The sequence below is a fragment of the Polyodon spathula genome, chromosome 8 (genome assembly GCF_017654505.1).
Source record: "Polyodon spathula isolate WHYD16114869_AA chromosome 8, ASM1765450v1, whole genome shotgun sequence".
In the NCBI taxonomy this organism is placed as follows: domain Eukaryota; kingdom Metazoa; phylum Chordata; class Actinopteri; order Acipenseriformes; family Polyodontidae; genus Polyodon; species Polyodon spathula.
In genome coordinates this window covers 21,134,630-21,162,586 of record NC_054541.1, presented here as the reverse complement: position 1 = coordinate 21,162,586, position 27,957 = coordinate 21,134,630, and the positions used below count along the sequence as shown (strand labels likewise).

The 27,957-nt window shown below is 40.1% G+C and overlaps 1 protein-coding gene across 2 annotated transcripts; it reads left to right on the top strand.

Moving 5' to 3' along the window:
• Positions 1–90: 90 nt before the first annotated feature.
• On the top strand, positions 91–26,490 carry LOC121319590 (aldo-keto reductase family 1 member B1-like). 2 transcript variants are annotated; one of them, XM_041257179.1, is made up of 10 exons: positions 91–255; positions 1,199–1,366; positions 4,767–4,883; positions 5,940–6,017; positions 11,774–11,896; positions 12,965–13,071; positions 21,978–22,059; positions 23,044–23,127; positions 23,559–23,641; positions 24,248–26,490. In XM_041257179.1, the coding sequence occupies exons 1-10, from the start codon at positions 190–192 to the stop codon at positions 24,285–24,287; spliced, it is 948 nt and encodes a 315-aa protein (XP_041113113.1). In that variant the 5' UTR covers positions 91–189; the 3' UTR covers positions 24,288–26,490. The 2 variants fall into 2 exon arrangements, with proteins under 2 accessions (XP_041113113.1, XP_041113112.1); XM_041257178.1 differs by having other exon boundaries at positions 92–255; positions 24,611–26,490.
• Positions 26,491–27,957: the final 1,467 nt, after the last annotated feature.

The window sequence follows — 27,957 nt, the reverse complement described above, 5'->3', positions numbered from 1 at the left end:
AGTGAGGTACGCTGGATGAGCCTGCAGTCTGCAGCCATACCCTTCTCACATTTCTCGACTGATGCTGAACCGCACCAATCACGTGATGTAACATTTCTCTGCTTTCCTCTGGCAGTCGCATTGTGCTGTGCAAGGAGACGACAGTAAACGGGTTTGCTATAGTCTTTACAGCTTTTTGTTGAGTTTAAAATGGCAACTCATATATTGCTGAATACTGGCGCAAAGATGCCAGTTCTGGGACTTGGAACATGGAAGGTAGGACCATTTTTTAAAACCCTTTTGGGTTAAAACAATGGATTAGTTTGCTTGTTTGGAAGAAAATGTCTTGAGTTAGTTTCCGTATGAAATGGAGTTCGTTTTTTGGTTCATTCACGTGTTTTTTTTTTTTTTTTTTTTTTTCGTCATTATGAGGAATGTGCAGGAACTAGAGGCCGAATTTGTCCTTGAATTTTGCTGTCCGTCCTTATTTTTAAAGCCCCTTTCACACTGGCACTCTGAACTTCGTTGTTAACACTACACTCCAAACAAACCGAACCGTACAGAACCAGCTCCACTAACGAACTCGGTGTGAACACTCCCTAAATAATATTAAAATGAAAAATTATTGCTGATTCCAAAAAAAAAGAAAGAAAGAAAGAAAATGTATGTGGGCGGTACAATCATCAATATTTATTCGAACGATTCGATTTTGTTTGCCCAATTAATCGATTTGCTATTTGGAGGCTTAACTGCCAGCCATAGTTTCAACACAGTCACAATAGATACCTGACAGAGGGAAAACTAACCATTTTGTCGTTTCTTTGTAAAGTTCTCGTTTCATAAGGCCTAATTTTCAAAGCCTGGTGAAATATTTTGAGTTAACCTTAAAGTTCTGAAACTAAAATAGCAACGCGGGCAACATAACTTCACTGAGAAAAACAAAATAAATGTAAGTTGAAATACAAAAGCAAAGCAGATTTAGACCTATGCTTTTGCAGTTTATAAAAGTAAATGCAATTTCCTCAAGTTAAAAAATAAATAAATACATTTTCTTCCTGCTTACTAGCTTTATAAACCATTGTTACTGCTCACCTTTTTATTGTGTCGAAACTATTTTGGTTGTCCAATGTCAGTTATGCAGTGAGGAATAACACGTTTTAAAAAACACCAAGAAACAACTAGGCCTATATTTTGGACTTATTTCTGTTTTTATTGGTAGTCACCACCAGGCAAAGTAACCGAAGCAGTGAAGTTAGCCATTGACGCCGGATACCGCCACATTGACTGTGCCCATGTCTATCAAAATGAGAATGAAGTAGGAGAGGGCATCCAGCAGAAGATCAAAGAAGGACTTGTGAAGAGGGAGGACCTTTTCATTGTCAGCAAGGTACTGTGGTTATTATTCTGTGAACGAAAGGCTATATTATAATACTGTAATTTAGCCTGATATATATTTAAGCAATATAGCACGACGAGGTGTGTGTGTGTTGTCGCCTCAGGCGCATTGTGAGTCGTTTGTTGCGTTGCGCCCTCCTGTTTTAAACAGATTACATTATGCATGATAACAGTAGTATGACACTTGAGAATTTTCATTTAGAGCAAGTAAGTTCAGTTAAAGTTGGCACACGTAACATAGGCTAGATCAGCCAAGTCTTTACAGAAATAAGAGCTAGTGCCATTTTGTGTCTATGGCAAGCAACTGGAAGTGAAGAGAAGCTCCTGAACTCTGTGAATGCACTTTAACACAGACACACACACTATCTGAGCATTGCTGACAAAATCCCCCCGTTGTATAATGACGAGGTCGTGATGGCTTCTACCGAGAGCCCCTCCGCACATTAGGAATAAGATCACGTCCACATGCAGCGGCAGGGTTGTTTGCAAGACTGAGGCTTTGGGGCAAAAGAGATCAGTGTCTTCTGTGTGTGTTATAGCCTCTGATTTAGCCTATTTTTAGACAGTCATCAGATTTCTGTATTTTTGCAGGCTTTCTAGTACACTATTTCAAATATGAAAAGAAGGCAGTACTTAAAAATCCCTTTCTAAGTTAATGTTTTATGTGTGGCAGTGAAAATGTGTTGCAGCAGTCAAGCCTTCATCAGTGCATCCTACTGGTCACACGATAATTAGAGTCGGCCTATATACAATACAAGAGTTCAATAAGTAACATGACTTTCCATGATCGTCATTTCCTAATAACGTGATCATTATTTAGCTTAGCCACTGCCTTACAGGAAAAAAAGTGCTGAAAATGTTTTTTTTTTTTTTTTTTTTTTTGGTGACCTCAATACGCTTCAATCAGTACCACTTTCAATTAGTAAACATGAACCGCCACTCACAACTAACAATGTAACAGTGACATACTTGCTGTCTGTCAAAGCGTGTGTTTCAAATTTCTGTTTGTGATTGGGCTATTTTGTGTCATGCATGAGAGGTTCAACCTTGAACTCTTCTGATTGGACAATGCACACAGCTTTTACACTTTACAGTACAAATGGACGTACAACGTGGTGGAACACTGAGTGAGAGACGTGATGTATGGCCTGACAGCAGTAGGGGAAAGGAACAAATACTTTAAAAAATTGGTATTTGTTTAGGTCTAAATGCCAGAAAACTGTTAATGAACCATCTGAAGACAACAAGTTAGTAGCTACCACCAGCAGTTCTGCGCCATTCAAACGGTAATTAAATTAGTCAGAATTTGTGAGATTAAATATAATGGTTTGTTTTGCTTTGAACACAAACTGTTGGCTAACAAAAATGAACAACCATAAGTACGAATTAAGTTATATATAGTTATTTTTATTTATTATCATAATGTGAAATTGAAATCTGATGCACATGTTAAAAGTTCAAGTAATTTGCTTTCTGTTTCCTTTTTTGTTTTTAATCAGAATCCTTTCTCAAAATAAAATCCTGGCTTCACCCCTGCAGCCAGGGTTTATTTAAAAATAAAAATATATATCTTTGTTTTTCGTAGTTTGGTAGAGAATATGTGAGTGCGCAGTTTATTTCAAACCTTAATAACCAAACAGTGTCAGTCAGCGAAAATGTGCTAAAACAGAGTGAATTTGATGTAGCCCTGGCTGCACAATGGTAAAACGACAGCTACATTTGGAGTTTTTCTACAACAAAAAAGCTAAACCACCAACTCCAGAGACATCAACAAAAACCAAACCTGACTTCTGTAGTTCAGAATGTTATTAACAGCACGAGAGTGTGACGATACTTCCATTGCCTGTAAAAAGTGTTGTTTGCAGCTCTCTTGATTGTGACAATCTGGCATATAAATGTTTTTGATGAAAGATCTGTGTCCTTTACATTTCTTGCACGTTTAAATGTTATCAAGGGTGGTTGCTCCTTTATTGTTTCCTTAAATACGTGGTCTATCATTAATATATGCCAGTGATGCATGCCTTAAAAAGAAAACTCACAACCCAAACGATCTGTAATATCATTCGACAAATGATTAAATTCAGCTGAACAGATTGTATTGGCATTACTTGGGTTGCGAGTTTTCTTTTTAAGGCGTGTATCCCTGTTTCAACTGCTGTTGCACCTCAAACCGCACTGTGTATCTCCACTTCCAGTACAAATTAAACTGAAATTCAAGTAGCTGTCTTCGTATTTCCTTAATTTTGCAGAGTTACTCACAACATCACCTCCTTGATGTTCTTAAGCCCTTATGGTGAACTGCAGGAAGAGCAATTCAAAATAAACATAACAAGTTCTCTGCCTTTTCTTTTCCATACCACCTCATGGATCGTTGTTACCTGTTTGACAATGTGGGCAATAATCCTTACACTGTCAGTGTAAGAGCAGACATTTTGAAAAGAGCTTTGAAAACACTTTAAAGTTAGAACTGTAAAAAGTTGTCAGGATTTTAACAGTAAGAAGAAAAATGACAGGTATGTTATTTAAACAGTTGTAGCAACACGTGGGAACGTGCAACACTATTTTTCAGAACCCTGCTACTTACTGTGTCAATAAAATTAATTTTACAAAATGCAGTACATTTGTTAATACAGTACTCACGTGAGTAAAAGACAGTGTTGGACAAGAACGTCCTAATCTTGACAAGAATAGGGTACTGTACAGTACTATCAGGAAACAAATACAAGTTTCTGTTACAGTACAACTAGTACAAAGGCCCTCCAAAACAGGGAGCTGCAGGTTGGGTGAAATAAAGCAGAATGTCTTAAACACACCACTTGTATAATCGTGTCCACTGGAGTTTCAATTTCATTGTATTGGGAGTATTTTCTAAAATGTTACGCTGTTACATCAGCCCCCCCCCCCGCAGTGACATCTTATGTTAAGGTCACATTTGAGATGTGATTTTAGTAATATGAAAAATCTACAATAATTTGCTTATGGTATAAAATGCGCAAAAGCTTGGCAAATACAAGACACTACATACACATTGAAAGTAAAATGCACAATAACATTTATTTATCAGTGATGTTAGGGAATTTGTTAATTCTTCATTTAAGCAACCCAGTAGAGACAGCCTTATGCAATATACAGCATCACCGTTTACTGGATATTATTAGATACTAGTGGTAAAGGTCTTTGCAATACTCCGTAGATCAGAACAGAAATTTAGAATAGGATTCCAACAATTGTACTGGTTGACAAAACAGCCTATACTAGAGCTCTGGTCCTGTGTGTAGAGCGAGTGTACTTTTCCTCCACTGTGTACAGAAAATATTGTAATTATATTCATGTTTCAATGCCGACTGCAGCACAAGAAGTCACGGTGTATCAAACACATTTTCTCCTGACAGCTGTGGTGTACATTCCACGAGAAGTCCTTGGTGAAGCAAGCATGCCAGCAGACCCTGTCTGACCTCAAACTTGACTGCTTGGATCTTTACCTCATCCATTGGCCTATGGGATTCAAGGTGATTTTCTACTGTCATGCGTGCACGCACACAGGCCTAAGTAAGACATGTATTAATTGAACCGTGTGACCTGGACTGTCAGTCAGCACACAGTAACTGCCAACTCCCTAAAACCCCAAACCAAGTCTGAAAACACCCTAAAAGCAGTTTTTAAAGAGATATTTAGAATTGTTGTAGTTATTGTATATTGTACAGTATCAAGAGCTATTTCAGGCCATGTACTATAGATAATAGAATAATATGAACTAGGGGTCCCCAAGTGGTTCACAGTAAAGACACAACCATGTGATGGACTGGGCGAGTCATACAGTTTGGGGCTTAGGAGGCAAAATTGCCAAGGACTGTTTTTCCTCATTGTGCTACAGCGCCCCCTATTGGGCAGGTGCCTAGTGAGCTCATGCAAGTTTTAAATCCCCGATTTAACATAAATATCTCTTTTGAAGTACAATATCTCTGTACTGTACTTACTGCAGCTTGGTTCTTTATCACACTGTCGCCAGTCCATTTTCTTGTGATACTTCATATGACAAATTAAAGCATTTTAAAACAAGTGTAGAATACTCTAGTTCAGTGGTTTTCAACCTTTTTCTGAAAACTACCCCTTCTGTCTGGAGGTTTCAACTGAAGTACCAAGTGGAAATCTACTCGGTCGAAATCGTGTGTGTACAGGTGGATGATAGTTTTGGAACTTTACTAACATTTGGGGTGCTCAACTAAAATGAAATATTTGTGCACAGTGGTTTCGAGAATATATAGTACCATTAAAATCTATTTAAGATCATCATTTTCTTTTACTTTAATTTTTTCATTTCAGTCATCCTGCGTACCCCTGGTTGAAAACCCCTGCTCTAGTTAATGAACTTTATTAGCTAATCTAAATATGGAACTGGAGCTTGCTGATAATGCCATTACTTTTAAGTTACCCTCTACGTACAAACTTCAAATTACACAAAACTACAAATTCAAATTCCAGTGGGGTCTATTTCAATGGTCTTTGCAGTGGTGGCTCAAAGTAACGTTAAGTCAATATGAATTGCTCCATCGTTTCTATTTCAGGCGGGCAGCGAGCTCTTTCCTGTTGATGACAGAGGATTAGTGCTGCCGGACAACACCTGCTTTCTAGACACCTGGGAGGTAAGTTCAGTGATTTATACTTTAATATCTGACAGTTGTTGTTCTATTTGTTCCTCTGACCCAGGGGAGTAGCAGAGTGTCACTGGGGAATCACCCTGGATTTCATTTCTGTAGTTCTAGGGATTCCCCTGAAAATAGGTGATTGAATTCCCTGATGCTAAAACCTCTGGCTGTGGCTCATTCCAGTGGGGTATACGTTAATCAAATCGTAGTTTCTTAATAGTTTTACTTATATCTGAAGTGCTAGATAATAAAATGATCAACCTGACCTATTTTCCACTGTGCTGTTTTAAATGTAGTTAAGTGATGATATCCTCATTATTTAAAATTTTTCTTAAGTGGAATTTATTTTCATATTATAGGCAATCCTCGACGCTTGGTACTTATGACTGTTTTGCATTATTACCCTAGTTAGACTTTACGACATCGACACCGCGATTCCTGAGCCCTGCGTCATGTGCGCATGCACGGTATCCGAACTGCAGTACCTGACGTGGTCCCCTGACTCAGTCTAGTGTTCTGTTTTTTTTTGTTTGTTTTTAATTTATTTGCCCTTAACAATGTCTGATAATAGCAATTGACTCAAAACGAAACCTAAGCTGTGAACTCTGTCACATGATGAGGGGCTTAACCTCAGGCGATCGTATTTCCTGCTAGGAGTACCACATACGCACACTGTATACGTCATTGGAAAGCCCCTAGTCTGTACTTTTATACAGGCCAGGTAGGGGTCTCAGTAATATGCACGTAACCATCGGATTTACGCTAAATCTTTACATCCATCGGATGTAAAGATTAAACCCGAGTTTATAACATTGTTCCTATGGGAAAATGTGCTTCGACTTACGATGCTTCGACTTACAACGCGACTTTTAGGAACCAATTGTGTTGTAAGTGTGAGGACTGTCTGTACTTAACTGGAACATTATACCTCAAACAAGGGGCATTTCAGCAAGCACATAAACTTTGGAAAGTGGAAAACCCAACCCAAAGAGCTTCAGTGGTTTAATTGGTGTAGCTCAATAAAGAAGGACATAGTTGGAACAAAGACCTGGAGGACAATAACAATATAGTCCACCCTGACCTGTAATGGATTGGGATGTAGTGGAGGAAGTTTTACATATATCTAGAAATCTGCTAGTCCAAGTGTGATGAAACTTGCCAAGTACATTAGCACAAGTTATTAAGTGTATCAAATCCTGTGGTATATGGAAACATATCTGTACGTACAAGTTACAAACAGGTGGTTTATGCAATCCAGGTTGATTTCCCCAGAGCTGTAAAATGGTCTTTAAAAAAGTAAAGCTTCGGTCGATCAAAATAGTACTTATACATTTGACACTGAAATGTTCTAGCACCGGTTGCATTGACAGCTGGGCAATTTTCCATGAAAAAGAAAAATGTCTCAGATTTTTTTCAACCTGTTTTGGTAGTACTTTCGGGTTGTGTGTTTCCAGGTAGTTTTCTTTTAGCCAGAGAAATTCTCTTTCCAAATTCTTATTGAAATGCGTGAGGGTATATTCAAATGTGTCTGAGTTCCAGTTTGGCCTTGCGCCACTGATATCATGCAGCTTTCTTAAACTGGGTTTCCATTAAGTTTTTAGATGGTGTTGAAGCACTGCAAGTGCAGCCTGCCTCATTGACCACCAACATTTCTTTATTAAAACACAAAAAAACAAAAAAAACAGACCTAGAATTATACAAATAATAATAAAAAAACAACATTCCATAAGAAAGCACTGTGTACTGCATACAGTACTGTGCAAAAGTTTTAAGCAGGTGTGAAAAAATGCTGTAAAGTAAGGTTGCTTTCAAAAATAGACATGTTAATAGATTATATTTATCAGTTAACTAAATGCAAAGTGAGTGAACAGAAGAAAACTCTAAATCAAATCCATATTTGGTGTGACCACCCTTTGCCTTCAAAACAGCATCAATTCTTCTAGGTACACTTGCAAAAGTCTGGGATTTTGTAGGCATATAGTCAGGTGTATGATTAAACAGTTATACCAAACAGGTGCTAATGATCATCAATTCAATATATAGGTTGAAATACAATCATTAACTGAAACAGAAGCAGCAGTGTAAGAGGAATAAAACTAGGTGAGGAACAAGGTGAGGTTGCTGAAGACAGTTTACTGTCAAAAGTCATACACCATGGCAAGACTGAGCACAGCAACAAGACACAAGGTAGTTATACTGCATCAGCAAGGTCTCTCCCAGGCAGAAATTTCAAGGCTGACAGGGGTTTCCAGATGTGCTGTCCAAGCTCTTTTGAAGAAGCACAAAGAAACGGGCAACATTGAGGACCGTAGACGCAGTGGTCGGCCAAGGAAACTCGCTGCAGCAGATGACTAACGCATCATGCTTACTTCCCTTCGCAGTCGGAAGATGTCCAGCAGTGCCATCAGCTCAGAATTGGCAGAAAAAAGTGGGACCCTTGTACACCCATCTACTGTCCGGAGAAGTCTGGTCAAAAGTGGCCTTCATGGAAGACTTGCAGCCAAAAAGCCATATCTCTGACGTGGAAACAAGGCAAAGCGACTCAACTATGCACGAAAACACAGGAACTGGGGTGCAGAAAAATGGCAGCAGGTGCTCTGGACTGATTAGTCAAAATTTGTAATATTTGGCTGTAGCAGAACGCAGTTTGTTCGCCGAAGGGCTGGAAAGCTGTACACGAATGAGTGTCTGCAGGCAACAGTGAAGCATGGCGGAGGTTCCTTGCAAGTTTGGGGCTGCATTTCTGCAAATGGTGTTGGGGATTTGGTCAGAATTAATGGTCTCCTCAATGCCGAGAAGTACAGGCAGATACTTATCCATCATGCAGTATCATCAGGGAGGGCCCCAAATTCATTCTGCAGCATGACAACGACCCCAAACATACAGCAAAAGTCATTAAGAACTATTTTCAGCGTAAAGAAGAACAAGGAGTCCTGGAAGTGATGGTATGGCCCCCACCGAGCACTGATCTCAACATCATAGAGTCTGTCTGGGATTACATGAAGAGAGAGAAGCAACTGAGGCTGCCTAAATCCACAGAAGAACTGTGGTTAGTTCTCCAAGATGTTTGGGCCAACCTACCTGCCAAGTTCCTTCAAAAACTGTGTGCAAGTGTACTTAGAAGAATTGATGCTGTTTTGAAGGCAAAGGGTGGTCACACCAAATATTAATTTGATGTATATTTTTCTTCTGTTCACTTACTTTGCATTTTGTTAATTGATAAATATAAACTAACGTCTATTTTTGAAAGTATTCTTACTTTACAGCATTTTTTCACACCTGCCTAAAATTTTTGTATAGTACTGTATGTATTTGTTAAACCTGTTATACGTGAACATGTGTAATATGTACACGTTTCCCTACAGAACCGTAGCTTCAGCAAATCTGATCCTTATATCTACAAATGGAGCTGAAATATCAGCACTCCAGGTTCATGAAATAAAAATGATCCAGTCAAAATGTTTAGTACAATACATTTTAAAATACTGCTAAATCTACAATAGGCTACCTTACTCGCCCTCAAGTCACACTACATAATATTCTTATAATAATACTACTGTACTGTGCTACTATACAATGGGTTTTGTTTTCGTATTATATGATTTGTAGCGACTTTAGAGCTCTGTTAAACATATAACCACACAAACACACTTATATTTTAGGACAGACATGTTGCAGACAAAAAACATTATATATATATATATATATATATATATATATATATATATATATATATATATATATATATATATATATATATATATATATAAATATACACACACACACAAAATGCCTGTAGAAAGTAAACCCTCTTTAAAATTTTTCACCATTTGTTGCCTTATAGCCTGGAATTAAAGTAGTTTTTTTCTTCATTTGTCTACACATCCTACCGCACAACTTCCAAGTGAAAAAAATGTTCTAGAAATTTGTAGAAAATTTAATTAAAAATAAAAACTGAAATAGCTTGTGGATAAGTGTCCCTTGTAATAGCAATCCTAAATTAGGTCAGGTGTAACTAGTTGCCTTCAAAGTCGCACACCAAGTTAAGTGGCTTCCACCTGTGTTAAATTGTAGTGATTCACATGATTTCAGGATAAATTCAGCAGTTCTTGTAGGTTCCCTCTGATGGGTAGTGTATTTCAAAGCAAAGACTCAACCATGAGCACGAAGGTGCTTTCAAAAGAACTCTGGGACAAAGTTCCTGAAAGGTACAGATCAGGGGAGCACGGTCAAGACGATTATTAAAAAGTGGAAGGTGTATGGTACCACCAAGACCCTGCCTAGATCAGGCCATCCATCCAAACTCGACGACCAAGCAAGAAGGAGACTGATCAGAGAGGCTACCAAGAGGCCAATGGCAACTTTGCAAGAGCTACAGGCTTTTATGGCCAAGACTGGTCAAAGTGTGCATGTGACAACAATATCCCAAGCACTCCATAAATCTGGCCTGTATGGTAGGGTGGCAAAAAGGAAGCCATTACTCAAGAAAGCCCACCTTGAATCCAGTTTGAAGTATGCAAAAAAAACACTTTCTGTAGCCATATGGTAAAAAGTTTTGTGGTCTGACGAAACTAAAAAGGAACTTTTTGGCAAATGCAAAGCGTTATGATTGGTGCAAACCCAAAACAGTGATTCACCCAAAGAACACTATCCCTACTGAGAAGCATAGTGGTGGCTGCATCATGTTATGGGGATGTTTCTCATCGGCGGGGACTGGGGCACTTGTCCGGAAATAGAAGGGAAAATGAATGGAGCAAAGTACAGAGAAGTCCTTGAGGAAAACCCGCTGCCCTCTATAAGAAAGCTGAAACTGGGACGGAAGTTCACTTTTCAGCATGACAATGACCCAAAGCACATAGCCAAAGCTACACTGGAGTGGCTAAGGAACAAAAAGGTAAATGTCCTTGAGTGGCCCACTCGGAGCCCTGACCTAAATCCAATGGAAAATTTGTGGCATGACTTGAAGACTGCTGTCCATCAACGTTCCCCAAGGAACTTGACGGAGCTTAAACAGTTTTGTATATAAGAATGGTCAAATATTGCCAAATCTAGGTGTGTAAAGTTGGTAACGACCTATCCCAGCAGACTCATAGCTGTAATTGCCGCTAAGCACTATGATTGAGTCAAATGACAATTGAATAAATGGTAACACATAAAAAATAAAAATAAATACTGAATAAAGAGGTGTCTAAACCTCTTCTACTTTATGCTTATGTTTTCCTATTTGGTCAGAGAACCTCGCCATGGTTAATTCCAGCAGCTCTTAGATAATAAAGGATTGCTTTGTGGTATGGTCTTTGTATAGTAGAAAGTTGAACAAGGTTATGTCACAAACGTGAATTTTCAGTACAGAATTCTCGTAAGCTTAATATACGACTTCCGCACATGTCCATGCAAATTGTACGGCTTTTTAGCGCGAGAAAGCGATTTACCCACCCCTTAAAGTCTTACAATGTTTTACACGTGCACTTCCTGTAGAGCGTGGAATATGCGTGATATGTGCGCGTATGTGCTATGCCACATAAATGACTGTGGAGAGAGTTCTTTCTAAGCTGCATGGAAATCCGGCCATTGTTTATGGAGATATCTAGATTGGGAATGTCATGTTACTAATATTACAGTAATAGTTCCATTATTTACACAAATCCATTGTACAGACGCACTATTATCTCAATTACCGGTAGAGGAATTCACTGTATATAAGAGTAATAACATTAAAAAAACAACACAGGTGTGTATTTCTGTGTCCTCAGGGAATGGAAGAACTGGTGGATGCAGGAATGGTGAAAGCCATTGGGGTCTCCAACTTCAACCATGAACAGATAGAGGCTCTGCTAAACAAACCAGGTCTCAAGTACCAACCGGCCAACAACCAGGTATAGTTCAGTGCGTAGAGCTATCAAACAGAGGGATTTAGAAGAGGCAGATTTTACTGTGGGTGTTTTTGAAGAGCAGTGCAAGCAAGTATGATGTGATGACTCGTTCCATTTGTCTTGTGGGCCACACATGGGGAAATTCTGGTTCAAGTTCTTTGTTTCACATACAACCCAACTCGTAATACAGATTTGTGTATAAAATTAGCTTTTAATTAATGATTTATGTACTTTTAATTGATTTATATACTTGTTTCTTCTCATTTTATATGTATTTGTTTAATGTGTATGAATACCGTCTTTGTTTACAAACACTATCGTTAAACTATTCTATTGTTTACTCATTATTATTATTATTATCATTGTCATTATTGTCTAGCCCCTAACCATTACCAGTAAAGACTGAACATCAGCATTACCCCTTCTCTTGGAAGATTACCAAACATATGGCTACAACAAAACCCTTGTCCCCACATGTATATCTACAGCAGCTTCATTAAGGGAAGCTCCCCAATCTATACAGCAATGTACCATCATATATCAAATACAGCTGCTCAACAACATGCAAGATACATAATAAACCGCAGCTCTATCGCCAGTAGTATAACATTAACAATAATAATCACAATAACAGGCATTGAAATATTACAGTGAGGGTCTCGCCCTCACAAACTGCCTTTCATTTTCATTTAATTTATTCAATAAAATATTGCACACCTCTCAATGCTAGAGATCTCACTAAGATATATAATATATTGCAGCTCTCCATTAACATATTTTCTCTTGGTACATACGACTAAATGTATACTTTGCAGCTGTCGCTAGGAAAATGCAAATCGCAGTATGTTTGCGTTGTGACTGGCCCATCTTACTACATCTACCCCTACGACTTTTAACTTAAAAACATAAGCAGTCTGAAGTCGTTTTTATTTGTTTAGAATTGTAATGGTGTATGTTTGTTTTCTTTTCAGATAAAAATGTCACAAATTACGATTTGGTGTAAATAGCTTTGAGAATCTAGTGCTATGTGGTCATATTAAAATAATCCAAGTTTGAATATTTCTGTTTAAGGTTGAGTGCCATCCGTACCTGACTCAGGAGAAGCTGCTGGATTACTGCATGTCGAAGGGGATCTCGCTCACAGCATACAGTCCCCTGGGATCCCCAGACAGACCATGGTAAGGAGGCATTCTCTATAGCAGGGGTGTCCAGACAAGGTGCTGGAGGGTTATTCAAATCCAGGTTAAACAGGTAAAATTTAAATTATTACCTTACTAGGGTCTGAATTTGGGTTTCATTGTAACATGGTTAATTATATATATATAATTTTAGAGGTTGACACGGGTAGAAAATCCGGAACCTAGTACCTGCCGTGACAAATGTACAGATCTTTTTCGGGTAATGATTTAAAAAAATATGTAATAAATCACATATTACTGCTTTTAAATGCATGATGTAAATACTATATAGTACTGTGACAAAGTGCCCGCCCCTGTGTATATTGTATGTTATATGCTGTGTGTGGTGTGTTAAATGTTGGTGTATAGGCATTGGTACACGGGATATAAACGGGTCTGTGTTTCACGTGTGTTTAGAAATAGATGCACGTTTTACTCACTCAGGGTTGGGTGTTCGGTGAGTAGGGAACGGGAGAGAGAGAAGGCGAAACCAAAGGGTGTGTGTGTGTGTGTGTGTGTGTGTATATATATATATATATATATATATATATATATATATATATATATATATATATATATATATTATATATATATATATATAAAATCAATTGCTATTACGTGCTGGTGGGACCAGCACGATACTTGTTTATTTAAACTCACAGTTTGTTAAGTGTTAGTCTGTTTTTGTTTTGGCTTTTTTGTTTTGGCATAAAGTGCCGTGTCCTGCCTTTTTGTCTGTTTAAACTGTTTATTTGCAATAAACCGGCGCAAGCAAGCGCCTCATCATTTCACATCATCTGTCCTGTCTTTGTGTTCATTCCTTTCCTGGTTCTGACGTCACCCACTCGGCCATCTGTGTGACACGGTGTTCTGCGTGGGATTTAACAGTGCCTCTAAGCGTCAGACCAGGAGAGGTGTGTGGATTAAAAAAATAAATAAATGGAAGGCTGGAGCTGGAGAGATGGCTGCCAGGACCTGGAGGAGCTCCTCTGTGGTCTAGAGGACCAAGGCTGGTGTCTTGCCTGTGGGGAGTTCGGGCACTCGGTGGTGCGCTGCCCCTACCAAGAGGGAGAGGAGGAACTGGGCCAGGAGAGGAAGGTGAGGAGGAGGCAGTGAAGAGGAAAGGGGAAGAGGAAGGCAGAGCGTCCACCGCTTCCATCTCCACCAGCGGAGGAAGAATGCCTGCTGGTTTTACCTCCAGAGCCAGAGGGAGAGCCGCACCAGTCCCCTGCAAGAGAGGGAGAGCCGGACCAGTCCCCTGAAACAAGGGTAGACTACACACCGCTCCCACCTCCGCCGCCAGGAGACTACACGCCGCTCCCACCTCCACTGGCAGGAGCAGAGCAGCAGGAGCTGCTTCTGCCTCCGCCACCTCCATCGGCAGGAGCAGAGCTGCCTCTGCCTCTGCCACCTTCACCGGCAGGAGAGGATGAATGCCTGCTGCCACACTTCACCCACCAGAGGGATGAATGCCTGCTGGTAACACTTCCCCCACCAGCAGAGGATGAATGCCTGCTGGTATCACTTCCCCCACCAGCAGAGGATGAATGCCTGCTGGTATCACTTCCCCCACCAGCAGAGGGTGAATGCCTGCTGGTATCACTTCCCCCACCAGCAGAGGGTGAATGCCTGCTGGTATCACTTTCCCCACCAGCAGAGTGTGAATGCCTGCTGGTAGCACTTTCCCCACGCTCACGAGGAGAGGAGCTGGAGCTGCCTCTCCCTGTACAAGAAAGAGTACCAGGACTTGATGCTGGCATTCCTCAGCAATCACTACATAGTCTGCTGAGGGGAGCACAGCGGAAAATGGCCCAGCCGCAGCGGGTACAAAGAGGGCCAACGCCCGCACACCAGCTTGTCCAGACTCCCTGCCTCGCTTCGCCCAGGGATGCCTGCCTCGCTTCGCCCAGGGATGCCTGCCTCGCTTCGCCCAAGGATGCCCGCCGCTCCGCATCGCCCGGGGTTGCCCGCCGCTCCGCATCGCCTGGGGTCGCTGGAACCGCTCCATCACATGGGGTCGCTGGAACCGCTTCGCCTGGGATTGCCAGCCGCGCCGCATCGCCTGGGGCTGCCTGTTGCTCCGCATCGCAGCAGGAAGTACTGTGGTCGGAACCCCACCAAGGGGAGCTGCTGGCCACGAAGAAGGGGGAGGAGGTCTGAAGACCACCAACCCCAGCAGCAGTTTCACAGGCGGAAATTGTGGGGGAGGTCAGAAGACCTGCTCCCACTGCAGCAGTTTCGCTGCCGGAAGTACTGTGGTCTGAGCCCCACCAAGGGGAGCTTCCGGCTCCGAAGAAGGGGGAAGGTCAGGAGACCACCCCCCAAGCAGCCTTTCCGCTGCCAGGACTACCCCGGCTGGAGGAGCCAGACTGGGGACTATTGATGTGTCTGCTGACGGCCTGGCGACCTGTGGGCACCTTGAGGCCTCCGGTCCTGGATTTTTGGGCTTTTAAGGGGGGAGGTGGCCATTGAGGCCATGTGTGCTTTGCACAAATGGGGGGGTATATGTGACAAAGTGCCCGCCCCTGTGTATATTGTATGTTATATGTTGCGTGTGTTAAGTGTTGGTGTATAGGCATTGGTACACGGGATATAAACGGGTCTGTGTTTCACGTATATTTAGAAATGTACAATTTGTATTTAGGCACGGGATTGTACGCCACTTAACGTGCATTTAAAGTAGTTAATATGTAAGCACGAGGTTGCACATAATTAATTCATGTGCTGGGATTCAAGTGAGTAATTAATTAGTAATTGAATCCCAGCACAACAGTATATATAGATGCAGGTTTTACTCACTCGGGGTTGGGTGTTCGGTGAGTGAGAGAAGGCGAAACCAAAGAGTATATATATATATATATATATATATATATATATATAGATATAGATATATATAGATATATATATATATATATATAATATATATATATATATATATATATATATATATATATATATATATATATATATATATATATAATATTACGTGCTGTTGGGACCAGCACGATACTTGTTTATTTAAACTCACCGTTTAAGTGTTAGTCTGTTTTTTGTTTCGTTTTTGTTTTGGCGTAAAGTGCCATGGCCTGCCTTTTCGTCTGTCTAAACTGTTTATTTGCAATAAACCAGCTCAAGCAAGCGCCTCATCATTTCACATCATCTGTCCTGTCTTTGTGTTCATTCCTTTCCTGGTTCTGACGTCACCCACTCGGCTGTCTTTGTGACAAGTACACATACATTTAGTCCTTTCAGATCTCTATTATAATTTCCAGTAGTGGAAAAGTCTAATCATAAACATCTCTGTTTAAATACAGTTATTAATGTTAAATGCACATCATTCTGCAGGATTCTTTGCGACATGTATTGGCCATATTCCACGGTTGTCATCAGCAACCAAATTCGCCACAATGTACCCCAAACATCAAACTGCTTCTGTTTGGAAACAGTTTAACCAATTAATTCTGAACTTGGTAGGCATCATCGTGGAATGGAATTCAAATATGTCAAAATGGTGTTCTTTTGTAAAACAAGATGGTTGCCGGACGTACAATTTCTTCTTAAATTTAAAACCACTTCAATTGAAAAATAGTGTATCTGAGTAACTCCAAAGTTGACAAGCATTATCCCTGTGTCAATACAATGACCTCTCTTTAAGTTAAAATGTTAAACTAGCTTATAACTCCTTACAGTGTGTAGATAGGGTCATGGTTACTATGGTGTTTAAAGTTATAAAACATTGTGAGATAATGAACGAATGCAGTATTTTCATTGAAACTGCTGCATAAAACTGATCTGTTGCAGACATTTGCGCTGCAGTGCTATAGCTTGCCAAAATTTCCAGCTGGTACGAACGAGCTTGGAAGCCGTAAAACTGCCTGGCACTTTTAGTTTATTATTATTATTATTATTATTATTATTATTATTATTATTATTATTAATCTTGCAGTATATAACTTTGTTAAAAGTCATTTCACACCAACGTAACATTCTTTTTTTTTTTTTTGTTCTTAGAATACTGTACGATGCAGGCTTTCACACCAGCAGCGTAGCAAAACAGATGCTGTCTGAAGTAAACTGTTCCGATTTATCTGGCCGAGAGAGAGAGACACAGTTTTGAGTTTTAAATCCATTAATTGAATCAATAACAAGATTACAAAAAAACAATATATCCACAAAACGAAACCATCACAGCACAAAAAACGCAAAAACACTTCAAAAATCAACAAAAGCTATAATATAAATATTGTTTAGTATGACAGGGTTAAAATAGCAAAATGAGATCCCCCTCCTCACTCACATCACACAGCCCACCCCACTCACACCACTGCTGTGTAAACATGTCTAAGTCCTTCACCTAACGATAGTAAAAAAAAAAAAAAAAAAAAAAAGTCCACCTGAATCCTACTAACAAGAAAGACTAAAAATACTCCAGGCATCGGTAAAACCAGTGGCTAAAATTTTGTTTATTCGAGATCTAAAAATGGCTAACTTCGCTTGACCGAGGATAAAATTAACAAACATACATTTTTGTCGTTGTTTTGAATTATATGGGTAAATAAAAATAAATGTTTTAGTAAAAACAACACCAAGAGATGCCAACAGGTCTGTTAAAAGCTGGAAGAAAGGCAACAGTCGGGGGCAGTCAGTGAACAGGTGATACACAGTCTCTGAAGCGGTCTCGCTCCAGGCTCCACGCGGTTCAGATAACATTTTATGGCCACAATGCTGTGCAACACATGCCACTGCAGGTCTCCTGAGCGTTTGGGCAGGGGTAGTTTTTACAGAGAGCACCAGCTGAGTATCACTGCCTCGCTCACCCCCAGGTGTGCCCTCCACTTCTATCTACTAGGTCTTTCAACTGGGGGGAGCAGTAAGATTTGACACACAGGTGGTACAAGTGTTTCTTCTCTGTGGCATGAAAATGCAGTTCAGTGAGGTTGTGCACTGACAGCAGCCTCCCAGGCTGCCCTTCCTCTGCCAGGGGGCCGGAGGGGGGACCAGCACTGTGGGGAACAGAGTATCAGGTTCGAGGGCCACACGCTGCATTAGACACTCCTCCACATACCCAGAGAGAGCCAGGCTTAAGGAGGCCTTCAAGGCAATCGGCGTCTTCTCCAGTAACCTCTCTGATCTGATACCCAGCAGCACGCTCAGTTCCCTGCTGGACCTCTACTTCTGTGAATTCAAAAAAATGTTCCAGTTTTGTAAAACCAGTATTTAAAAACACACCACACAAAGTGACAGAATTAAAAATAGGGTTAAAAAACAGGGGTTCTTCAAAGATCCATTGGCTGCATAGAGATGAATCAGTCCTGCTAGTTTAGTTTAGAGGAGGTGCCAGGCTTGAACATAGTACTGTAGAATGTGTCCAGTCCTGAGTTGGGGAATCTGTCAGGGGAAATGAGAAAGAAATATCTGTCTAAACCCAGCCGGCCCGCCCTGTGCAGAAGAGAGAAAGCCAGCCCCTGCCAGCACAGCTAACAGTCCACGGTGGGTGGGGTGGGGTGGGGGGTCCAGACACACCAGTCTGTGCCACAGCATGGAAGCAACCAGGTTATTAATGATGAGAAACTAAACCCTTGAAAGACAACTGGGAAATGAGCCACTGCCAGCTCTGCAGCCTCCCTTGGACTTTCTCTTCCTTGGACTTTGGACTTCCACTGTGGCAAATAAATATTTGTGATCAACCCTGTCAAAAGCTTTTTCTTGATCAAGCGAAATTAAAGCCAAAGTTCAGGTTAAAAAGTTTAGATACATTTAAAAGTTCCCAAATTAAAAAAAAGGTTGTCGGCGATGGAGTGTCCAGGCACACAGTTAGACTGATCCTGGTGCACCACCAACGCCAGGCAACCCTGCACCTGGACAGCCAGAGCCTTGGAAAACAACTTATAGTCGCAACAGAGCAGAGACACTGGACGCCAGTTCTTAAGGTTGCACAAGTCCCCTTTTTTTGGCAGCATGGTGATAGCAGCACAGTGGCAACTCAAAGGGAGCTGTCCCTCCCTGATGCGCTCAGTCAGCACATGGTACAGGTCTTGAACCAGCAGGGTCCAGAAATGCTTGTAAAACTCTTGACTGTAGTCTGTTGATGCCGGGTGCCTTGCCATTGGACAGCTGTGTAACCGCTTTAGAAAGCTCTTGGAAAGTAAGAGAGGAATCCAGTTGACTGCTCTCCTCACTCAGTCTAGGGAGACCCTGGTGTAATTGTGCCATGTCCAGCAGGTCTCAGCCCTCAGCTTTGTACAAGTCACTATAGAACTCCACTGCCTCCTGGCGCAACTCTGCTGGGCTGCTCACCTCCTTCCCACAGGGCAGTCTCAGACAGTAGATCTTTTTCTGCTCCAGCCTCCTCTTCTCCAGGCCAAAGAAAAAGGCTGTAGGGGCGTCCGTGTTTCTGAGCTGAGTGAAGCGGGCCCTGAGCAGCGAACCTTGCACCCTCTCCTCCAGCAGCCTGCCCAGGCACTGCCTCCTTTCCCCCAGGCTCTGACATGCCATCTCACTGCTCTGGCCATCCAGCTGCCTCTCCAACTCCAATATCTCTTTCTCTAGCTCACTGACTGCTGATGCCTATAAGATTTACCAGGAATTTCCGAGGGTAAAGAAACAGTGGTGGACACAAAGTGGTGATGAGATAGTGAAAACTGGCAATCAATAAACTTATTAATATGAATTCTAGGAGTGTAAAAGCGATCCAACCTTGCACCAGAAATCTGACTGTTGTAATTTAATCCAGGTGTATTGTTCATCATTGGGATGAGCAATTCTCCAAACATCCACTATGCTGTGTGTATTTACAACAGCAGTCAGCTCCCTCACAAACCCCCCCCCACCCCCACCCCTCCATGAGTAAAAGCACGGGATCACACCTTCCCAATACCTCTGGTAATTTATTAAAAAATAAAATCCTTTCTCCCCCTAGATTAGGAGTATGAATATTAATAAGATCAATAAAAGTCCCCCCAAGTTTAATGTGCACTCTTAAAAGTTTACCTGATAAAATATCATGAATTGATAAAATCTCCGCACCCAGTCTAGGAGAAAATAAAACAGCAAACCCCCACTGAGATTCGAGCCATGGCTTAAAATACAATCCCGTTTCCACTCAGACAGCCAGTGAGCCTGGTTAGCGCTGTCTGAGTGTGTCTCTTGTAAAAACACAATATCTGCCCGCTTTTGATTAATAAAGTCAAATAATTGGGCTCTTTTTTAAAAATCTCTACAACCATTAATATTAAAAGTTGCTAAAAAATAGTTTCTCCATAGATAGCGAAGTGAGGCACACATTTAAAAAAATAAAACAAGCAAGGGTAAAATTATGCAATTTAAAATAATCAATTTTAATGCTTAGCTTTTGTTAAACGTTTGCGAGAAACTTAACAAATTTTTTCAAGCGATAACGTTTTTTTCAGTCAGCCAAAGTTGCTTTCCTGAGAATAGTATTGGCAGAAAGTAAAAACAATTTCAAGTCAGGGAAAAATGATGTAATGTCAACCCCCCTCTTACCTTTTGCTCTTACCTAAAAAATCATTGATCTGAGCAAGTGTATATAGTTTTCCCTTAGAGGTTTGGCTGGCCGGGAGGTCAGAAATCTCTCCATCATATTCTTCCTCTCCACACTCAGACATTCCCCATTCACCCTCTTCTGCAGCCTCTGATTCTACAGTTGCTTCCTCAGTCTCCTGATCTGTTTTCTCTGCAGCTCCGATCAACTCAAAAGGAGCATCCAGGGTTAAGGCTGCAACGTCGCCAGTATAAGAACTGGCACTCATGCCCTCAGCACTCCCCGAACAGCAGGGTTCGCAATGGACAAGCCTAGACTCGCCTGCAGCGCTCCCTCCAGGCTCCGTGTCACCTTGAGCGGCAGTGCTAGGCGGATCCGCCTGACTGCGGCTATGAACGGCAGCGGTGCTCGGCCCCACCGCACACGGGTTGAGACCCTCCGCTGCTGGCTTGGGAAGCCGGTACTGGGCCCCAAATTCATACCATCATGCTCAGTCACAGCCGTATTCTCCAAAGAAGTCCCCGACACGGTATTCTGCACTGCGGGCTCCTGCACTTCAGCTTGTCTCAGTCATCGGGTTGGGGGTACAGGTCGTTCTCTCACCGGTTCTTCCTCCTGAGCCCCCCCCTCCCCCCTGGAGCCTCTCCGGCCGCCTCCTCATCACCAGCGTTAGTACCAGCAGAAGGGTCTAGTTGCAGTTTGGGACAAGTATATTTAAGATGCCCCTGTGCTCCACAATTAAAACATTTCATGGTGTCTGTAATGGCAAACACAACATAATCTCTGCCTTCAACACTAAATTCCATGCAACATCTAGCACACAAACACTTGCCACCTGAAAGACATTACATGTTTGATTTCCTCTGCTTTACAGCCCAGCGGAATCATTTTATCAGGGGACATTATCTTTCCATGACTTTAGTGAGTGGGGTCGACAAAGGCATCGCTGTAATCGGGGAATTATGAACTGAAAACCTCTCTTCTACTATGCGATTTACCAATCGCTCCTGACTCAGGAAAACAACAAGGACCTTATTCATTCTCGAAGCAGATTTAACACTATCAAGCCCGACCTTTTCTCCCACTGCTAATAGTACCTCTTCTTATGATATAAATAAAGAAATAAATGAAAAGTACAGAATAAATAAATAACAAAAATGAAAGATTTAAAACTCAAAATAATGCAGTGAGTGTTGACTGGCAACAACTCACACACAAGCTCCCAAACTCACACACCTCTCCCACGAGAGAGGGAGAAAACATATCAGCATGTCAAATAATTGTATTTATTACCAAAACAGTATATACCATGTTTAAATTGGTTGTTTCCAAGTAGCCTACAGAGCACTACCAAATAAAAACAATCTTATATAATTTATTTATTTACAAATGTATTTATTTGAAGGGCAAAACCAGAAGACCCCTCTCTACTGGAAGATCCTAAAATCAAGGCAATTGCTGAAAAGCACAAAAAAACTGCAGCTCAGGTAAATATTGAACCTTTGTGCTGAATCCACTTGTAAGCTGGATGCTGTGTGTTGATTTTTTTTCTTACACCTCTGAGCTAATGTAGGAACTGTGCATGTGTCCGCCTTTATTTCAGATACTGTGCAAGAGCTTTAGCAGAGATATAAAAAGTTTATAAAAATGTTTATGATTCTGTGGTTTGAAAACATTCACAAGATGTTTGACTGAATTACAGATAAGCAGACAAGCTGTGTAAAACTACAGACCATAGTTATAAAAAATGTGGGACCACTCACCTTGTCACCAGTCACATTGCTGTGCGATTTGTGAGGAAAATAAAAATTCCTGTCAAACATGTAACTTCTTATTTCACTCATGGTGCGTTTACACCATTTTTTTTAGCTGGCTCAGAGTCGATAGGATTAAAAGATTTGTTATCATTTGAACCGTTTACACTTGAGTACAGACGGGCTTTTTGATTTCCTGAGTTTACAAGAATTTATTTATTTAACACGGCCATTATTTGGCCAGCAACATTTGTGTTACGCAAGTGAAACTGCCCAGAATAGATGATAAAAAGATATTCTGATCACCGACTCTGATCACACCAGCCTGACATGTTCACTGTTTCAGCTGACTGTGTTTGTGCGTCCTGTTCCCAAGGAAGTCTGCTGAGTGACACGGACACTGAGAGGCCAATGCGTTCACAGTAAAGCAAAAAACAGACCAGAGCCGTCACAAAGCCACCCTCTGTTTTCACCCACTAGTTCGAGACAGCTGGATCCAGCATGGCTGAGTTTACACTCCAAAAAAAGCCATCCTAAGAGCTAAGCCAGCTTAAAAGTGGCTGGTTTAAACAATATTAATGTAGTGACTCTGAAGGTCTTATGTAAACAGTATGACACTCAGAAGGCAAAACAGAGGTGTTTGTTGTCCCTGTAGGGTTTAATATTGGGGTTTTGAAGAAAGCACTTCCTTGATATGTGATGGGGTTTGTCTTTTAGGTTCTGCTCCGCTTTCAAATTCAGAGGGGTATCATTACTATCCCAAAGTCAATTACTCCCCAGCGCATTGAAGAGAATTTCAAGGTAATTACAAAATCGACTAATTATTAACCAGATAATGTATAACATATATACACTGTTGTGCTTGTACTGTAAATCACCTTTTACTTGGACAATTAAAAAGGTGGCCAAAATTATTACTCTGCTTTATTTCACTGCTTTGCTGAGTCTTACCACTAAAACATGGTTGTGTTTTCTGGGCTAGGTGGCACAGGAGGTTTAATTTCATGCTCAGTCTTGAAGGTTGCTTCGTGAAACGAGTTTGGTATATAGTATAACAAAAACAAACTTCTGTTACAAAATGTCTTTTGTATCTTAAATTTTGAAATGAGTTTTGCTTCACAAGAGAGGGAAATGCATACAATGTATTCATATTTACATTCATAATGCAACAGGGGACACCCCACCCTGTTAATTCAGATTCTCCTTATATTCATTGTTATTTGAATTTTCAGGTTTTTGATTTTGACCTTGATGGAGAAGACATAAAAAACATCCTGAGCTTTAACAGGAACTGGAGGGTTTGCCCAATGCACTGGTAAGACTGGCATGCATTTATATCAGTGTCAGGGTGATAACCAAGGCTGAAGATATTTTTCTTGTTTTGTTTTTTTACCTCAATTGCTGATATTTTTTCAAGCACCAGGGTGTAGCTGCAGAATGGTAGGCCATAAGAATGAGTAAGATGGGAATTTAGAAGACAATAGGAAGAGAAAATAAAGCTTTCTAAAGCAATTAAAGAAGCAATATTATTTTTTTCCCAAACCCAGTTAACATTAAGAATTGATTGCGAGTATTTGAAGAGAGCATTGTTTACACACTGAAACTGACAGATAATTACATTTGATTTATTTATGTAACATCAGTGACATGCATTGGAACAGGAGACCCACTCAATTTTGCATAAACTTTAAAAATGGTCCAAGTTAATGTCTCAGTATTGAGTATTTTATCAGTAGCCACTTGACTCATGATTAGATCTGAAAACTAGGTGGGGGTAGCTGGTTTTTAGGGGGATGCATCTCAGTTAAAAAATTAGAAAAATGTATAAAAGGTCCACCTGGCAAATGCTTCAACAACTTTTGTGACTGTCCATAGTGTTATTTTTGCTATATTAATGTTTGCTGTCTTTATTTTCTTGTAGTGTACATACTGCACAGTGCAGATTGAAAGGTGCACATTAAGATGATAAAAGAACAGAAGTGATAACATTGAAGATCTTGACTAAGCAATGCTGCTTTGGTTGGTTTACTGTTTCAAAGGCAACCAACTTAACAAATAATGATATGGCTGGGTTAACAGACCCAGATTATTATTTTGTTTTTTGTTAAGTCTTGTTTTGATTTAGTTTTTGTTTTAACAAAATGCCTTAAATGTCATTTTTCCTTATTGTAGTTAAGCAGTTCGATGTCATGCAATTCAGTAGCTTTTAGCGTAACAGTCTAGTTTGTTTCGAAATTACATTGCAACAAATGAAAATCATTTTTCTTTTGTCTTAATTTCACAGGGGTTTGGAGCACAAGGATTACCCATTTAATACTGAGTACTGAGTGGGAGAGCAAACCTCCCATCTTCTGGTGCTGGGTTTGGTGTTTTATGGCTTGAAGCTCTCCTTTCGTTTAGCAGTTGCAATTCTAGTTGATAAATAACAACACAAAGCTATAAAGTGTCCCCTTTTTTAGATGAGTAGTTGCTGTTGTGTAGGAGATTGGGTGTATTCATTTCAAGAGATATTACAGGAATTTAAGAACTTGATGTTACTCCCCTGATAACACTTCCTTATAACTTAGTTATAGTTTTTTTGGTTGGACAGTTAGTATGTCTATGTTTTTATGGTTTCATTTTACTTCTACACTCCTTTAGAATTAAGAGACATGTGAGGTTCAAGACTTTCTTCTGCTCCTGATTGAATGTTAAACTACTCATTGTTGCCATTATTGTCAATCCAGAAGAGCGTGCAAAATGAAGTCTGAAACTAAATCCAAGCACAGCCATGCACACCATGGAGTTTACATGAATTGTTTAAAAAACAAAAAAAAGTGTCCTTTTTTTGTGCAAACAGGTATTATTGCAAATAGCTTGGAGGATATCTGAAGAATTGCTTCACTCTCTCTTTCATATGGTGTTTTGTGACTTCTGACATTAGACAGTAGTATAATAAAAGAGCGCCAATAAGAACAAACTTGGTTTTTATTTTGTTATTTGGCTGTATTAGAAGTAACGGGTACATATAAGTAGATTCTTTTTTTTCTGAAATGGTTTATAAACATGAAATAAATTAGAGACAAAAAAACATGATACTGGTCTGGGAACTTCACTGAAGTCATAGAATGCAGCTGTGCAACAACTGTAAAGGTAGGGCCTATTAAATTGATCTTACAGACAGATCTAATAATTTAAATCACTAAGATATGAAACATCTTGATAAGATATGAAATGTCATATTCAACAGACACAATAATCAAACATCCCACATAACTGTTGGATGTGTGATTTTAATAACTTTGGGCATTTATTAGTAATTTAAACATTGCTGGTATTAAGATCCACACATACACCTGTGTACCAAAAAAAAAAAAAAAAAAAAGTCTGCAATTGTTCTTTTTGTTTATATTTTATTTTTTAAAATTTGAAATCATCAATTATTTTACTATTAATTTTATCCAAATTTTGGAATGCTGAATTATTCAGCCCGGTTCAGTGCTGCAACCCCCGCACTAACTCGGGAGAGATGAAGACGAGCACTCGCGTCCTCCGAAATGTGTGCCATCAGTCGTCCACTTTTTTTCCGCACTGTAAGCCCGCTTTGAAGCCATTTCAGAACTACAGCGTCAGAGGACCATGCTGTTGTGAACTGTGCTTTTAGTAGGCTGACTTAGAATTTCTTCCATAGACAATGAAAGATTGCTCGGTTAGTTTATCAATCATTTTACTTTGCAAGGAATACAGAAAGAATTACACAAAGCAAGTAAGCACAGCACCTGTATAGGATCTTCCCCTGGCCTGACAGTTCGTTTCTGGTACCGGGAAGTGGGTCAGCCTGCAAAGAAGCGAGACTCTTGTAAGACCGTATTGACCTGAAAGGTAAACGAGGGGCAGCTGCAACCGTTTACCAAGATGTCATGCGGTTTTCTAAGCAGATTTAATAATTAAGCGATAGTGCACGTCGATGAAGGCTCTACCGTGTCGTAGTTGACCGGAACTGGAGTTATGCATCTAATCAAAGTCAAGGTTAACTAACACACTGACAGGCGGTGTCATGTTACAATTTCAAGGCAGTGAGAGTTTTGGATTGTGTTTGTGCTTAGAAATTAAGAGATTTACTTCATGATTTTTCTGATTTCTGTTTATTTGTGTACTTAATAAAATACTACTATTGAGTAACCATTCCTTGTGTCTGCGCGTGATGTGTGATCATAGTAAATCCTCCATATTTGTAACACGTCAATTTAAATATTTTAGTAAGAGAACTAATCAACCCAGAGAAACATTAAATTATCAATTTTGAATTGTTCCTACAAACAACATGCCATGACACAGCACACACTATACAATGGCAGAATAATTTTGCAGCTGTGCTTTCACTTTTGAATTTTGCAATTCCACTGCAGCAGCTTTTACTTAGTAATTACAAAAATAAACTGAGTTCCCAAACAGACACCATCTGAAATATAAAGCACATCCTACCTTCCTAATAATCCTGGTGCTGTAAGTGAAAGGTATACAGTATACATATAACAGTAAAAGCATGCATGTGTAATAAAACATAGGTAAGCCTTATAAATCCCAGAAACCAAAGTCCAGGAAAAAATGATAAATGCATATTAACCACTGGAAAGTGTGTAGAAACTGCAAGATCGCTGTGCAAATCTACTGTGGTAAACTTTTATAAGGGCTATATACATGCTGATCAAGGTCATAATGATACCACACCAGCACCTGACTGACTCCGCTGTTGAAGGTTATATCCACCTGTCTGATTTGTTGAAACAGTTAAAGTGCATGGTCATTATTATAATGCATTACACTCCAACTGCGACACATGCAGATTATGACAAATGTAATCATTATAATCTTGGGAGGGAGATCTTAGTTCAGACACACCTTCATCTGCTATTTACAACTGAAAAGAAATAGCGCGAATAGTAAGCTGGACTCAAAGTTTTGTTTTATTTTCCCCCGCTGATGATACAATCCTCTGTGAAGAGAATTACACTTTGGAGAATGTCTGTCCGTCGATTTGTACATGTCACTTTACATTTTTGCTAAATCTCTGAAGAATCTCCTATTAAACAGTGATTACATATTTCATTACTAATTATTATTCTATACTATTCTGTATAGGGATGGGGTAAAAGCCGAAACGAGACGGAACGGCCAGGAACGGTACTTTAATTTATTCAATTGCGTTAAATAAAAAAAAAAAAAAAAAAAAAAAAAAAAAACCTGCATAGAAAGTTACACAGGCGTGAAGAGAATATACTACCAGATCAGAACCGTTTAATAATGCGTTGTCATTAACCCGTTCCTGCCAAGAACCTTCTTTTATCACCAAAAAGCTCCAGGCACACTGGGTTCCGAAGGTACAAAGACGACGAAAATTATATACATAATACAACTAAGTGAGAACAACAGAAAACTATTGAAAAAACCCATCGAACCGACCTTTCACTTTCCATTCCGTGCAGTAACAGCTGTATAAACAAAACCGCCCAGAACATGGGGTTCCGAAGCTGCACGGAGTATGAAATGGTACTCACAATACAACTAAGCGGGAACAACATATCACTATTGAAAAAATCCACCTTTCATTTCCCATTCCGTGCAATAACAGCTGTATAAACAAATACGACC